This window comes from Musca autumnalis, unplaced genomic scaffold (assembly GCF_047663935.1).
Source record: "Musca autumnalis isolate F117 unplaced genomic scaffold, ASM4766393v1 scaffold_3, whole genome shotgun sequence".
In the NCBI taxonomy this organism is placed as follows: Eukaryota; Metazoa; Arthropoda; class Insecta; order Diptera; family Muscidae; genus Musca; species Musca autumnalis.
In genome coordinates, this window is record NW_027411866.1 from 67,586,159 (window position 1) to 67,599,447 (window position 13,289).

Genomic DNA, 13,289 nt, shown 5'->3' on the forward strand with positions numbered 1-13,289 from the left:
CACAATTTGGTGTGGTCCAAAAAACTACAATGATGGGACTAACTCCTACTTTGGTGGCATTTACTCATAATGAAATTTCATTTGGAACATTTCTTTCTTTAACAATACTCCCAAAAAGTAAAGGATTTTGCTAGATTTTCATCCAGTATGGAATTATGTAAAATTAACAGTCCAAAATTAAAACATATAATTTCATCCTAATATATATAAATTTGTAATCTAATTCTTTAAGGAAATAGTATACATAGATATATAGTTTATTTTGAAACTCATAGTGAAATTTTGTGTAGAATTTTTCATCCTTTGACACTTTTCACCTATAACCAAGTTTCATATTACTTCCATGTACCAACTCGAAAAAAGAAGGAAAAATTTTTCATCAATAAAATTGGGAAATATTTTCATGTTTTTTCAGCAAAATTGATACTGATATTTTCATGCTATAAAATGTAATTTGACGAAGAATATTTTTGTCTCTGACATCATCTCTCTAAAATTATGTGTTGTGGGACAATTTTGAATAAACTCAGATGAAGTCCGACTTTAACCCTAAAACGTGTTTTTCATTTTTAGAGATTCTTGGCGATTAGACAAGAGTTACAGATTTTGTGTATTCTGAGACCTATAGTAAAATTTTATGGCGAACAATTTTGTAGAATATTTGGATTTGATACAATCACATTTTTAAGGAGTTTTTGAAAGATTTTTGAAAAAAGGACAAAAAAGACCCATTTGATGAACCGCATGAGGGTTAACATTTTTAACAGAAATATTGCCCACATATTGCTCTGTAAAGTTGCCAAAGACACTATATACCTAAAATGCAAGGATTCAAAGATATCTTAACTCGAATATTTCGAAAAAATTAAAAATGGGCGGAACTTGCCCCACCTATTTTGGTTACTTTCCGACGTAATCTTTTAAAACGCCGATACACGTGTCTCAAATTTTTAGCTCTACTTTCATAATCTACTCGATTTTCCCCGTCATTTTTTTGTTGTCGAACAGTGTAACCGAAAACCGGTTTTTTAAAAAAGCTAAAATATCGGTTAACCGAAACCCGTTTTGTTTCAAAAAACCGGTTATTTGGACACACTAGCACTATCGAGTGTTGCCAAAACGTACGGAAATTCTCCATATTTGGGGGAAGTACAGCCCACTTTTTAGTAGTAAACTCAACTTTAAGGTTAATTAATGCGCATTTTTATACAATAATAGTTCGTATTAGTTTGTAGTGTATTCCACTGATTTCATGATTTATCCCCACCGCATGTCCTTAAAGGGGCCGAAGTATTACTATAATCCCTAATAATATGCTTTAGACATTATTTTCCGTTAATGTACCAAAAATATGCATATTTATTTGGCTTATTATAACAAAAATTATATTTTAGTAACCCCAGATATCACTCCGAACCATACACTTCAATAGCCGCTCCATAATGGGTGTACATTTATCCTTAAAATACTTATTCACCAATTTGGTTAAGTCATTAAGGTGAAAATCCTATTTGTAGGCTTAGTTATGAGGCACTTTTAAGTCAACAAAATGCGGTAATCTGGTCATTAGTATGCCGACATAATGTAAAAACAATATTTTGCCGCTAACTATAAAATTGACCAAAATTTAGATGAGGGATTATTTACATACACAATTTAAAAAGGCTGAAAACACCCAACATTGATGGCAGCCCTAGGGATCCTTGAGTTAGCTTTTGTATGGAACAAAGTACATTTTCACATCGAAATCAATCAATACAACTCATTTTTTGGGGGAAATAAGTTTAAATTGTTGCAAAAATTATCCGATACATATATAAGAAACAGTTGGTGTTATTTTAATAGTTTTAAAATGGTACACACAAATGTTATTCCATGCCGAAAAGCTCCAGTTGTTGAAATAAGTACAAAATGATTTTAACACATTATGCCTCATAACACATCCTTCAAATAGGATTTTCACCCTAATAATTCATCCAGACTGATGAATAAGTAATTCAAGGATCATTGTACACCCAGTATGGGGTGGTAATTGTAGTGTATGGTTAGGAATGATGTTTGGGGTTACTAAAACTACAGTTTTTGTTATAAAATGCCAAAAAAATTTATATTTTTGGGGCATTAACGGAAAATAAGGCCTAAAGTACATTGTTAGGGATTATTGTAATACTTCGGTCCCCTAAAGGAATTTCGGGGGGGGGGGGGGGGGGGGGGGTACAGCATGAAATCAGTGGAATACACTATAAACTAACCAATACGATCTACTCTTGTATAAAAATGTACATCAATTAACCTTAAAGTGAATTTTACTACTAATGTCCCTAATTAGCTGGCCAGTCTAATATGGACCATTTTTGGAAAAGTGGGTTGTACTTCCCCCACACCTGGTTAATCTCAGTACGTTTTGACATCACTCGATAGTGCTTCTAGCAATACCTTATATGCAAAATTTATTTCATCAAAATCTACACATTTTTAAATGTAATCTATTAAACTGAATTTATTGTCCCTAATTAGCTGACCGCCACTGTATGTTCACTTATATTATAAAATATTCATTTGAAATTCAATACTTAAACCTATTACAATATCAATAAAGTACCACCCCGTAGTACCAGTTTGTGTAGGTGGAAAGGAGCCAGTGACTTCCGGCGTCACAGAAAGCAGATGGTAGGCATACACGATTTATTAAATTTGCTCCGGCTTCATTCAGGGGGCATACTCATTCACTAACAAAATTATTCATATCACAAATAAAAGAAACCATATTCATAATATTTCTCATAGACTCATAGCTGTTCTTGTTTTCCATGTTGTTGGTACCTAAGGGTGTTGTCTAGGTACTCAATCGCCTTCCCTTTGGATTTCGTAAAATCCCCTTATGAGTTCACATTCATCATGTGAGGTCCCACTAATTCCAGTTGACTAAACGTCCTTCTTATTTACATTATCTTAAGCAAAACCAATTCGAATATACTTATGTTCATCAGTTTACACGATGGTAAATTCAATTTGATTCATTTATCACGGTGCTCTTGAAACAATTTTAAATGGAAGGTGCTTACACCTCGGAAATTTTTGCGGGTTCTGAAACTACAATGTTTATAGATGAGAACAATCAAAAAACAAAAAAAAAATCGCCGGAGCGCTTTTTTAAATAAATCGCGATTTAAGTTGACATTTTTAGGGGTTGTTTAGGTTTTCGCGATTTCGCTTAGAAACCACATTTCCTATCAAAATGGGACTAAAACAAATGTTGTAGATATGAAAATTCTCTACAAGATTGACCTTTATGATATTCTCGTCGGTTTTACCGTTTTTGAGATATAGAAGTTTAAATTGGGACAATTCAAATTCAATTCAATTCTGTATCGCCCCCTTATAAAACAATGTCATGACTGCAAATTCCCAACTTAAACTTATATATCTAAAAAAATTTTACAACTAAGGATAAGTTACTTAAGCCAGTCTTGTAGAGAATTTTCAGAGCTTTAAGATTTTCTCAGGTCACATGTCGATACGACTTACCGTATTCAAGCAAATTCGCGAAACCCTAACAAAAAAACTAAAAATGTAAACTGAGCTTCCTTATCTCAAAAATGGTACAAGCTGGGAACAAATGATAAAGTCAATCCTCTAGAGAATTTTGACAGCTACAACATTTTCTTTAGCTCCATTTCGATTGGACTTGCGGTTTTCAAGCAAAATCGTAAAAACCTAAAAAACACCTAAAAATGTGAATTTTGACCGCGATTTATTTAAAAATCCCTACAGCGATTTTTTCTTGTTTTTGGATTTTTCTCATCTATGAACACTGCTGATTCAGAATTCACAAAAACATTCCCTGTGTAAGCGGTTTTCATCAAAAGTTAGTTGAGGCGCACCCTACATGACATTGTTTTATAAGGGGGCGATACAGTCAGTGCATTGTCCCAAGTTGAACTTCTATATCTCAAAAATGGTAAAAACTACGAAAATACCATAAAGGTCGATCTTGTAGAGAATTTTCATATCTACAACATTTGTTTTAGTCCCATTTTGATAGGAAATGTGGTTTCTAAGCGAAATCGCGAAAACCTAAACAACCCCTAAAAATGTCAACTTAAATCGCGATTTATTTAAAAAGCGCTCCGGCGATTTTTTTTTTTTTGATTGTTCTCATCTATGAACATTGTAGTTTCAGAATCCGCAAAAACTTCCGAGGTGTAAGCACCTTCCATTTAAAATTGTTTCAAGAGCACCGTGTTATTTGAATGCACTAGATATAATACATTGGCCTCATAACAATTCAAATATTTATGATAATTATATATATTATAATTATTCAGAATTCAATAATTTGGTTTAAGCGAATAAGAATTCAAAAATATTTATATTCATTCCCTTTGTAGGGTAACTCAAAAACATATACAATCGAATAATATCGATTTTTTTAAAGGGAATGCCAAAACATGAATGTATATCCCAAAATACTGTAGTGCTAATTCGCACCCAATCACTAAATGTATCTTTATCACACCTATGAGCTCAATAGGTTGAAACAATTTGGTTTTAATGTCAAAAATGTTAATGAAGTCTAATGAGATAAACATTAACAATTTGGTTCAGAATAAAATATATATGGATAAGTAATAATGGCGAATTACGATTACAGGGGGACAGGGTAACAATTTTGGGAATTCATGGGTTTTATATAGGGTTATAAATGTAGAAATATGAATTAAAAGATGTATAATCTTTCGTATAATATTCAGATAAAAATCACTCTCAATACCGATACTAATAATTCACAATAATTAACCGATAATAAAATCCCGATAATTCACTAAAATTTTAATCCGTACGAGAGTTTTAATAAACGGTCTATAAGGCCGAAATAAATTTTGTATGCAAAGGAGTAAATACTTTGCTAACTATAAATTCAGAATAATTGTGTTTAATCTGACTTTCTTTAACATCAAATGAGATCATATGTACTATGGTACCGTTATTATTTATGTGCAGAACCGAAAAGGTCTCGTAGGGAATGTTGCACGTGGGCAATATTATTCTAATGGAAAACACTTACAGTATCCAAAACTCATATTCGAACACCCTTCAAAATTGAGTAAAATCGTTATTTGTAGCAGATATGGCAGAAAAATGTACATTAATTTATTGGATAGAGAATATTTAAGAATAATTTACATGACACAAAAGGATATTTTAACTAGTTCCATCATTAAAGGGTAGATGTCGTTCATAGTCGAGGCAAAATTCATATTTGAACACCTTAAGGCACTACATTTTTGCCTTTTTTAAAGGATTTTTCTAGGTAAAGTGTGACTTTTTGTGCCTGAATATCGTTGCCAAGGCCTCCGATGTTCAGATACATAAAATCTGGTAATGTTAACGTTCGAAATTTTTTAAAACCGGCTTAAATTCTCATGGGCTGGCACCATTTATTTTTAATATGGACCACATATTTTGTTATAGAACAACTAAGATTAGCTATTTTTAGCAGTATCCATCCAAAATTTGCTGTCACTGTTCATTTCTTGAACCATATTACTTAGTTTTGTAGAAAATTTATTACATTTTTATTCTATTCAATTTTTGAAAACTAAAACTAACTAAATTTTATGTTTTTGAACATCAGAGGCCTTCGCAAGGATATTCAAGTAAAAAAGTCACATTTACCTAGAAAAATTCTTCAAGACAAGCAAAAATTTAGTACCTTAAAGTGTTCGAATATGAATTTTGCTTCGACTCTGAACGCCATTTACCTTAAATGATGGAACTAATTATACCCTACACCACTATGTGGGGAGGGTATTATAAGTTGGTTTTGTTCAAAAAGTTTGTAACGCATCGAAATAATGGTCGTAGACCCATACATATACCTATGTAAAATAATTATATGTGCAAACTAATATAGTGATATTTATCGTCGAAAACAAAATATATTTCCAATATTATTTTTACATTGTAGTTAGTGCTTACGATTGCTTTTAAAATATAAAAGAAAATTGCGTTCTTATTAATTTCATATTAGAGAAAAATAATTTATAAAAAATTTTTCATAGAAAATAATTATATGTGCAATAACGAACATTTTTAAAAAATTCATAATAATGAACAAAATTGTTGTACATTTAACATGATATTGTATTGTCCTTGTGGATTAGGACTTGTTGTAGCCTTCGTCTCGTAGAACCGACTAGGTTTCTTAAGGTGTTAGTGGTGATATACTCCCATTCTGCCAAAAATGCACATTTCAATGCTTTCAGCTTAGTGCACTCCTTTGACTTCGCGAAAACTTTGGCGGATAGTATGCCCCGAAGGTCTTCAATGGGTTTGTGGCCATGAGTTATAGCTGGCCACTACAATAACCGTACATTTCGTGAATTTAAAAACTCCTTTGTAGGTCCAACAGGGTGATTCAGGGCAATAGCCTGCTGGAAAGTCCAATTATATCCATACAGTTCTCCAGCAATATCTATTAAGTTGTTCTCTAACAACTCAACATATGTTTCGGCATTTATTTTTGTCGGAATAAAACTTAAATTATGCTTTCGTCCAGCTCTGAATGCAGCGCATACCATAAGAGATCCTCCTCGAAAACTTCCCAATTCTCAAATAAATTCTAACGGTATTAAATTTTAATTTTTTTTCTACATTTTGCTTATGTCCTCTCACTTTTTGCTTAGTGGTAATACCTTAATTGAATTTAATTTGTAATCCCGTTAGTTGAGACATTCGATTTTAATTTTCAAACCAATAAAAAATAATTATGTATATGAGAATTATAAAACATTCGCGTCTGTCACGTCATATAGGGAACACTTAACATCGACGAAAGTCTACTTTAAGTTTTGTTCCGACAAAAATGAGTGCCGAAATATAAATTTAGTTGTTAGAGAACAACTTAATAGATTTTGCGGGAGAACTGTACGGATAAAATTGGACTTTCAGCAGGATATAGCCCCGAATCACCCTGTTGGACCTACAAAGGAGTTTTTAAAAGCACGGAATGTACGGTTATTGGAGTGGCCAGCTATGACTCATGGCCACAAACCCATTGAAGACCTTCGGGGCATACTATTCGCCAAAGCTTTCGCGAAGTCAAAGGAGTGCTCGAAGCTGAAAGCATTGAAATGTGCATTATTGGCGGAATGGGAGTATATCACCACTAACACCTTAAGAAACCTAGACGGTTCTATTAGACAAAGGCTACAACAAGTCCTAATCCACAAGGACAATACAATATCATGTTAAATGTACAACAATTTTGTTCATTAATATGAATTTTTTAACAATTTTCGTTATTGCACATATAATTACTTTCTATGACAAATTTTTTATAAATTATTTTTCTCTAATATGAAATTAATAAGAACGCAATTTTCTTTTACATTTTAAAAGCAATCGTAAGCACTAACTACAATGTAAAAATAATATTGGAAATATATTTTGTTTTCGATAATAGATATCACAATATTAGTTTGCACATATAATTATTTTACATGGGTATATGCCAAAATGAATGTCTCGACGAGCTGAGTCGATCTGACTTTGTCCGCCCGTCTGTCCATCTAAACCTTGTAATCACGCTACAGGTCGCAATTTTAATCCGATCGTAGATTGTCGTAGGTGGTCAAACAACGAAGATATCACAAAAGCCGCCAATAGAACACAACTTTTAATTTTTGCGATTTTAATAATAATGAAGAATATCACAGCTTTGGTTGGGGACCTTCAAAAGCAAAGTCTGACTATGAAAGTAGAAAATCCCATCTTTACAATGATGTAAAGCAGGTTGGCGTAGGTGGCCAAATAATGGAGATATCGCAATAGTCGGTAATACATCCCATTTTTTAATTTTATTATAATCACGCTACACGTTGAAGAAAAAACCCACAGAGGAAAAAAACCTATTGATTTTGGTAATGATCGGATATTATTCTGTGGTCGGAATGTGAAATAAACTTATTTGGAGAGAAGGCCAACGTTTTTATCAAAGCGAATATTCCTCTTCTGTAAGAAGTATATCGAAAGCAAAACCTGGAAAAAAGTAGAAAATATCACTGATGCACTTAAATGCGTTTCAACAAAATTGACCTGTATTAATGAAGACATTCAGAGCAAAGACGCTAAGCTATCCCAATTTTAATATTTTGAATTTTACCAGTCAAAAGCTTATGTGGTGTAGGGTATCACATAGTCGGCCCGACTCGACTATAGCCTTGGCTCACTTGTTAATATATATCTTTCTTTCAAGAAAATTATTCTTAAATATTCTTTATCCAATAAATTAATGCACTTTTTCTGGAATATCTGCTATTAATAACGAATTTGCTCATTTTTGAAGGGTGTTCGAATTTGAGTTTTGCATACTGTATATTAATATTTAACATATGCGGCAATAGTTCTTGATTTTCTAATTTCGGCTACCGTCGATTCAATGATAAAAACTAGGTCTCGATACCCCTCGGCCTGTGACAGGGTGGATGCCAAGGCAGTCGAACGGTACTTGTACACGGCACTAACTACACTCGACTGGACATTTACGACCTCGATCGCGGCATACACGGGTTCACGGCTTGGCCTAACACGGATCTGATTACTTACTGCGCTGCTCCTATGTTTTAAATTTGCTTACTGCGAGGCTAGGGTTTTCTATAAGTCCATACCCATGGGGAAGAAACTGCTATGGGTTGACTTGCCTATGATGAGGTTATGGTGATATGCAAGGTGGATGATGATGGTTGTAATGGTTATGTGGTGGTGGTGAATGACGATGGATGGTGGTAAAATGGAACAGTGGTGGTGAATTTATTTGCTGCCCTGTTGGCTATGTGGTGGTGTTTTTCACTGGCTAAAACTTTGAGGTTGGTTTCTCATATTGGTAGCTTTGTGGCTTGGTGCATTGAAATTGTGTGCAATTAAATTGCGTTGCAAATTTAATCGCTTAATAAGAACCACACATCATTTACAGAAAGTCGCACACAAAAAAGTATTCCAATTGGGAGACAGCAGACACTTATCAGGTAACGGTACAATTACCGCGTGTTCTATGGTACAGCCCCACACAGTTGTAGAAAGTTCCAAAAAGATCTGTAAAATCACAAAAGAATTTCTTTGGATATTGTTCCAAACAACATTCACCGCCACACTAAATCATCCTTTTGTAAATTATGGTCTACTGCACGGCTTCACAATTAATTCCCAATTGGAATTATTGCTTGTTAGTGCACCGCTCTACTTTATTGCAAACTTTTATCTCAATTTTAAAATTGAGATCTTGTCGCTGCCAGTGAATGTTGAAAACGAGATGGAATGCGTATTCGACCGGAAGAAAAGAAAGCGAAAATAAACAAAGCGGAACAAACGATAATTGGTAATGCCACCCTCAATGCGATCCTCACAGTACGTTTACATTTAGGAAATCTATGGGATTTCAGCTGTACCAACTATTACGCTGACGCTTAAAGGTCAGAACAGAATCAATCGTCGCTTGCTTAGCTTGCTTCCCCAAATGTCAATTTATAAAGGAATGCCGGAGCCTCTTTGCGAATCCGCCTGCGTTCCCTTAGGAGACTCTTCCTTTATAGATTGACATTTGGAAAGCAAGCAAAGCAAGCGACGATTGATTATGTTCTGGCCTTAAGCGCCGGGCAATTATGTTAAGCACGGTTAACATAACAGTCGAAAAAGGTGAAAAGATAGAAATGATAAAATTGCAATATAAGTGATTTAAAATATAAGCGAATTAAAAAATTGATTTCTAAACATAAAGTAATTTTATATCTATTTCAGACATAAGAAGTCTCGGAGGAAAAAGAGGTCATTTTTTCATGGTCTTAATGGTGCTTATTATAACAATGGTCTTCTGGAAAAGATGTCTTGTCGGGCTCGATATCAACAAAGTCCCGTTGAAGTATATGCCAGATTTGTTGCAGTCGATCAGGTAAGTTTAATGTCTATTCATGACAATACTGGACAGATCAGTTTATGCCCATTTCTTGTTATATAAGTTTCAGCTAAGGTTTTATAGATTTAAGCTTTTATCTGAGTGAAATCGGACACTTTTCAAAATGATGGTTTTGATTTTCATTATTTGCTGCTCATCAGCAAAACATTTCATATATATATATATATATATATATATATATATATATATATATATATATATATATATATCTGTTCGCCTTGCTACTTTTCCCTTTATTTAATTATATTTATTAATTCGTGTTTTTATTTCTCTTTTTCGAAACGCAATTTCGCCGCCTTTATGGTTTTGATTTTCTTTATTTCATATATGAAATGTTTTGCTGATGAGCAGCATCACCACAGCAGCAAATAAAGGAAATCAAAAACATAATTTTGAAAAGTGTCCGATTTCACTCAGAAATCCCCATATATAACAATGTTTCTCGATATAATGGATTGCGTTTTTTTAAAAGATTTTTTTTTATAATTAGAATTGAAACCTATATAAATTTTGCTCGCAATAACCAAAATTAGAATCCCGTACAGATTTGAGAATGAGAATTTTTTTATATACACAACTTTTAACACATTGGCAACGATCAACCAGGTAAAATCCTTGGTGTAAGTAACACCACCGTTTTTGGCCCGGTAACCTTACCTATGAGTTGAAGTTATCAAATTTAGTTTACACGGGAGATATCAATGAACTCATAGATAACTACTCGTAGAAATTACGGGCACGAAACAAACTTGTTTATACGAGCGCGAAGAAAATGTTTTGAGAAATAATCACTTCGATCTTCGATATATCTAAAAATGCCTTTATTTCGTATATTACACACTCTAACCCAAAACTGTTACATTTTTCGTTAACTTTTCTTTAAAAAACATCCGCTGGAATGTAATTCACTACTTTCCAGAACATTCCATTCTTGTAAAAGGAATCACGCTATTTCTAGCACATTTTTCAAAGGAAATTTGATAAATATACCCAGCAAAATGTTTGTAGCCAAAGAAGTAGTTTAATCATGAGTGCAAGTGATTTCGGACTACATCTTTTTACGTGAAAGAAGTCATGATTTTTACAAGGGCATGGTGCAGTTAGGATACTGTCTAATTTGCTTCTTAAGCACATATTTTGCATTAGTTCTTTGCAGTGAATAAATATACATTCCATGGAATTTATTTTGAATTGATTTTTCATTTCCAAAAGCATTTGAGGATATGGGAGATGGTAACATCTATTAAGCGAGGATTTTTCACTGATTTGAGACCTCAGGGCCATTTGGAAAAGTTATTTAAAAGAGTTGTGGTAACTTTTAATTAATATTTATGGCCTGTTTCTCTAGGACGATTCGAATTAAAATTCGTTCAAATTACTTCCAAACTCATGTTTTTGTAGATAATTTTTGTTTGATAATAGTTCGATCGAAATATAATATAATGAATATAAAACAATGGAATATCTCAAATAAATCATTATAAAAAGCGACTTAGTACAAAATCAAATATTTTTATTCTAGAAAGTTAGCTTTTATTACTCAAAAATACCCAAAAACATCTTAAAATGCTTCTTGCATAGTGTCATCTAAAATTGATTGCATTCTAGCTGCACCATGTCCTTGTAAAAATCATGACTTCTTTCACGTAAAAAGACATAGCCACTTGCACTCATGATTCACCTACATTTTTGGCTACAAACAAAGATGCAGTCTGATATTTCTTGCACCCATGATTACACTGTGTGTAATTTTTTGTGTCATGGAAAATTAACCATATTCTGACACCGCAGCGTGATAGAAGACGAAAAATAAGAAGACACGTGTCTCAGCGTTTTTCCCTGGTACTTCGAATTTCGCGGTTATGGGCCCCCAAAGACCTGAGGCCTTGATGTCAAAAAGGACCATTTTGTCAGGTCATATCTTCTAAACCGCTAAGAATTTTGGTTTACTCGTGGAGACAAAGTTGTAGCTCTCATCTTAAAGAATAATAATTGTGAAGGCATAAAATCCATTCAACCTTATCTTCAAGGTCAAAATCGTTAAGGTCGAATTTCGGTTATAATTTTTTCTCAGATTTTGGCCTACAGATATCAAACCGATCAAAATTGAATCAAACAACCAACTACAAAAATGTACCTTAGATCTCAATAAATCTCTTAAAGGTCAAAATAGCAAAACAAATGCAATTTTTATTTTCTTTTTTCGGTTTCTGCTCCATATAAATTAAACCATTCAAAATTCAAGAAAACATTCAACCACAATAATGTAGCGAATATATCAGTATACAACTTTGTGGAACATCAGAGCCCACTACGAACTGTTCTTAAAGGTCAAAATATCAAAAAACTTTAGAAAATATTCGATTTTTATACTTTTTTTCTCCGATTCTGGTCCATAGAATACAAGCAACAGCAGCAAGAATACAAGCAACTACAAAAATGTACCTAAGCTCTCAGTTAACAACTTCCTAGAACATATGAACATTCTAAGAACGGTCTTTCATGTTCAAAATTCACTAACAATTATATTATGGTTAATGCTCAGGTCTGGAAATAACAAACTGTTCAACACTCTAGAAAATTTGAAAGGTTTGTTAAGGTAAGGTCACATTAGGCAAATATTTGGTACAAATTCGTTTTCCCATATTTGCCCAAACAAATGTGAATTTCATACAAAATTTAATTTGTGTTCACATTACAGGCAAATATTTGACACATTTTGTTTGTTCAAACAGTGACAAATAACGAAATGGGCAAACATGTTTGCCGTGTGTTCACATTTGAAAAGATATTTTCAGCCAGAAATTGTTTGAGCAAACTGCCAGCAAATATAAAATTATTTGGCCGAGAAAAATAGAGAGAGAAAAAGAGAGAAATAATAAAAATGGCGTTGTGTTTATTGTTTGTTGTGGAGAAGGCAAATCAAAGACCACCTGTTTGGCAATGAGTGCCTTGTCGGAATGAGTTCATTTGTGTATTGTTGCGAATGTATGTATGTGAATTATGGCACATTGACATTGTGACTTGGAAAATTTTTTTTATAAATATCTTTCAATTTTGTTTATTATGAATTCATAGATATTTGTATTTAAATGTTGTCAACGTAGTATTTCAACCAAAATGGGAATACAGTTTACCATGAAAACGTTTTCTATTAATGAAAATAATATACAGGTTATCAAGATAATGTTTTTAAACATAGAAAACGAAGTTTTTTTTTTGTATTGACTTATGAAAATTAAATTTTTTATTAAAAATTGCGCTTTTTGTAAAATTAGTTGGTGAAGTTTGTGAAGATAATAATATTAAATAAAAA

At 32.9% G+C, this 13,289-nt stretch overlaps 1 protein-coding gene across 1 annotated transcript in view; it reads left to right on the forward strand.

The window, feature by feature from the left end:
- The window catches only part of dtn (transmembrane protein 132C dtn), a 444,998-nt gene that overhangs the window by 147,369 nt on the left and 284,340 nt on the right, over positions 1-13,289 (forward strand). The window contains exon 8 of the mRNA XM_073979456.1: positions 9,799-9,949. Within this exon, the coding sequence (XP_073835557.1) occupies positions 9,799-9,949 (151 nt within the window). The remainder of the gene's footprint in view (positions 1-9,798; positions 9,950-13,289) is intronic.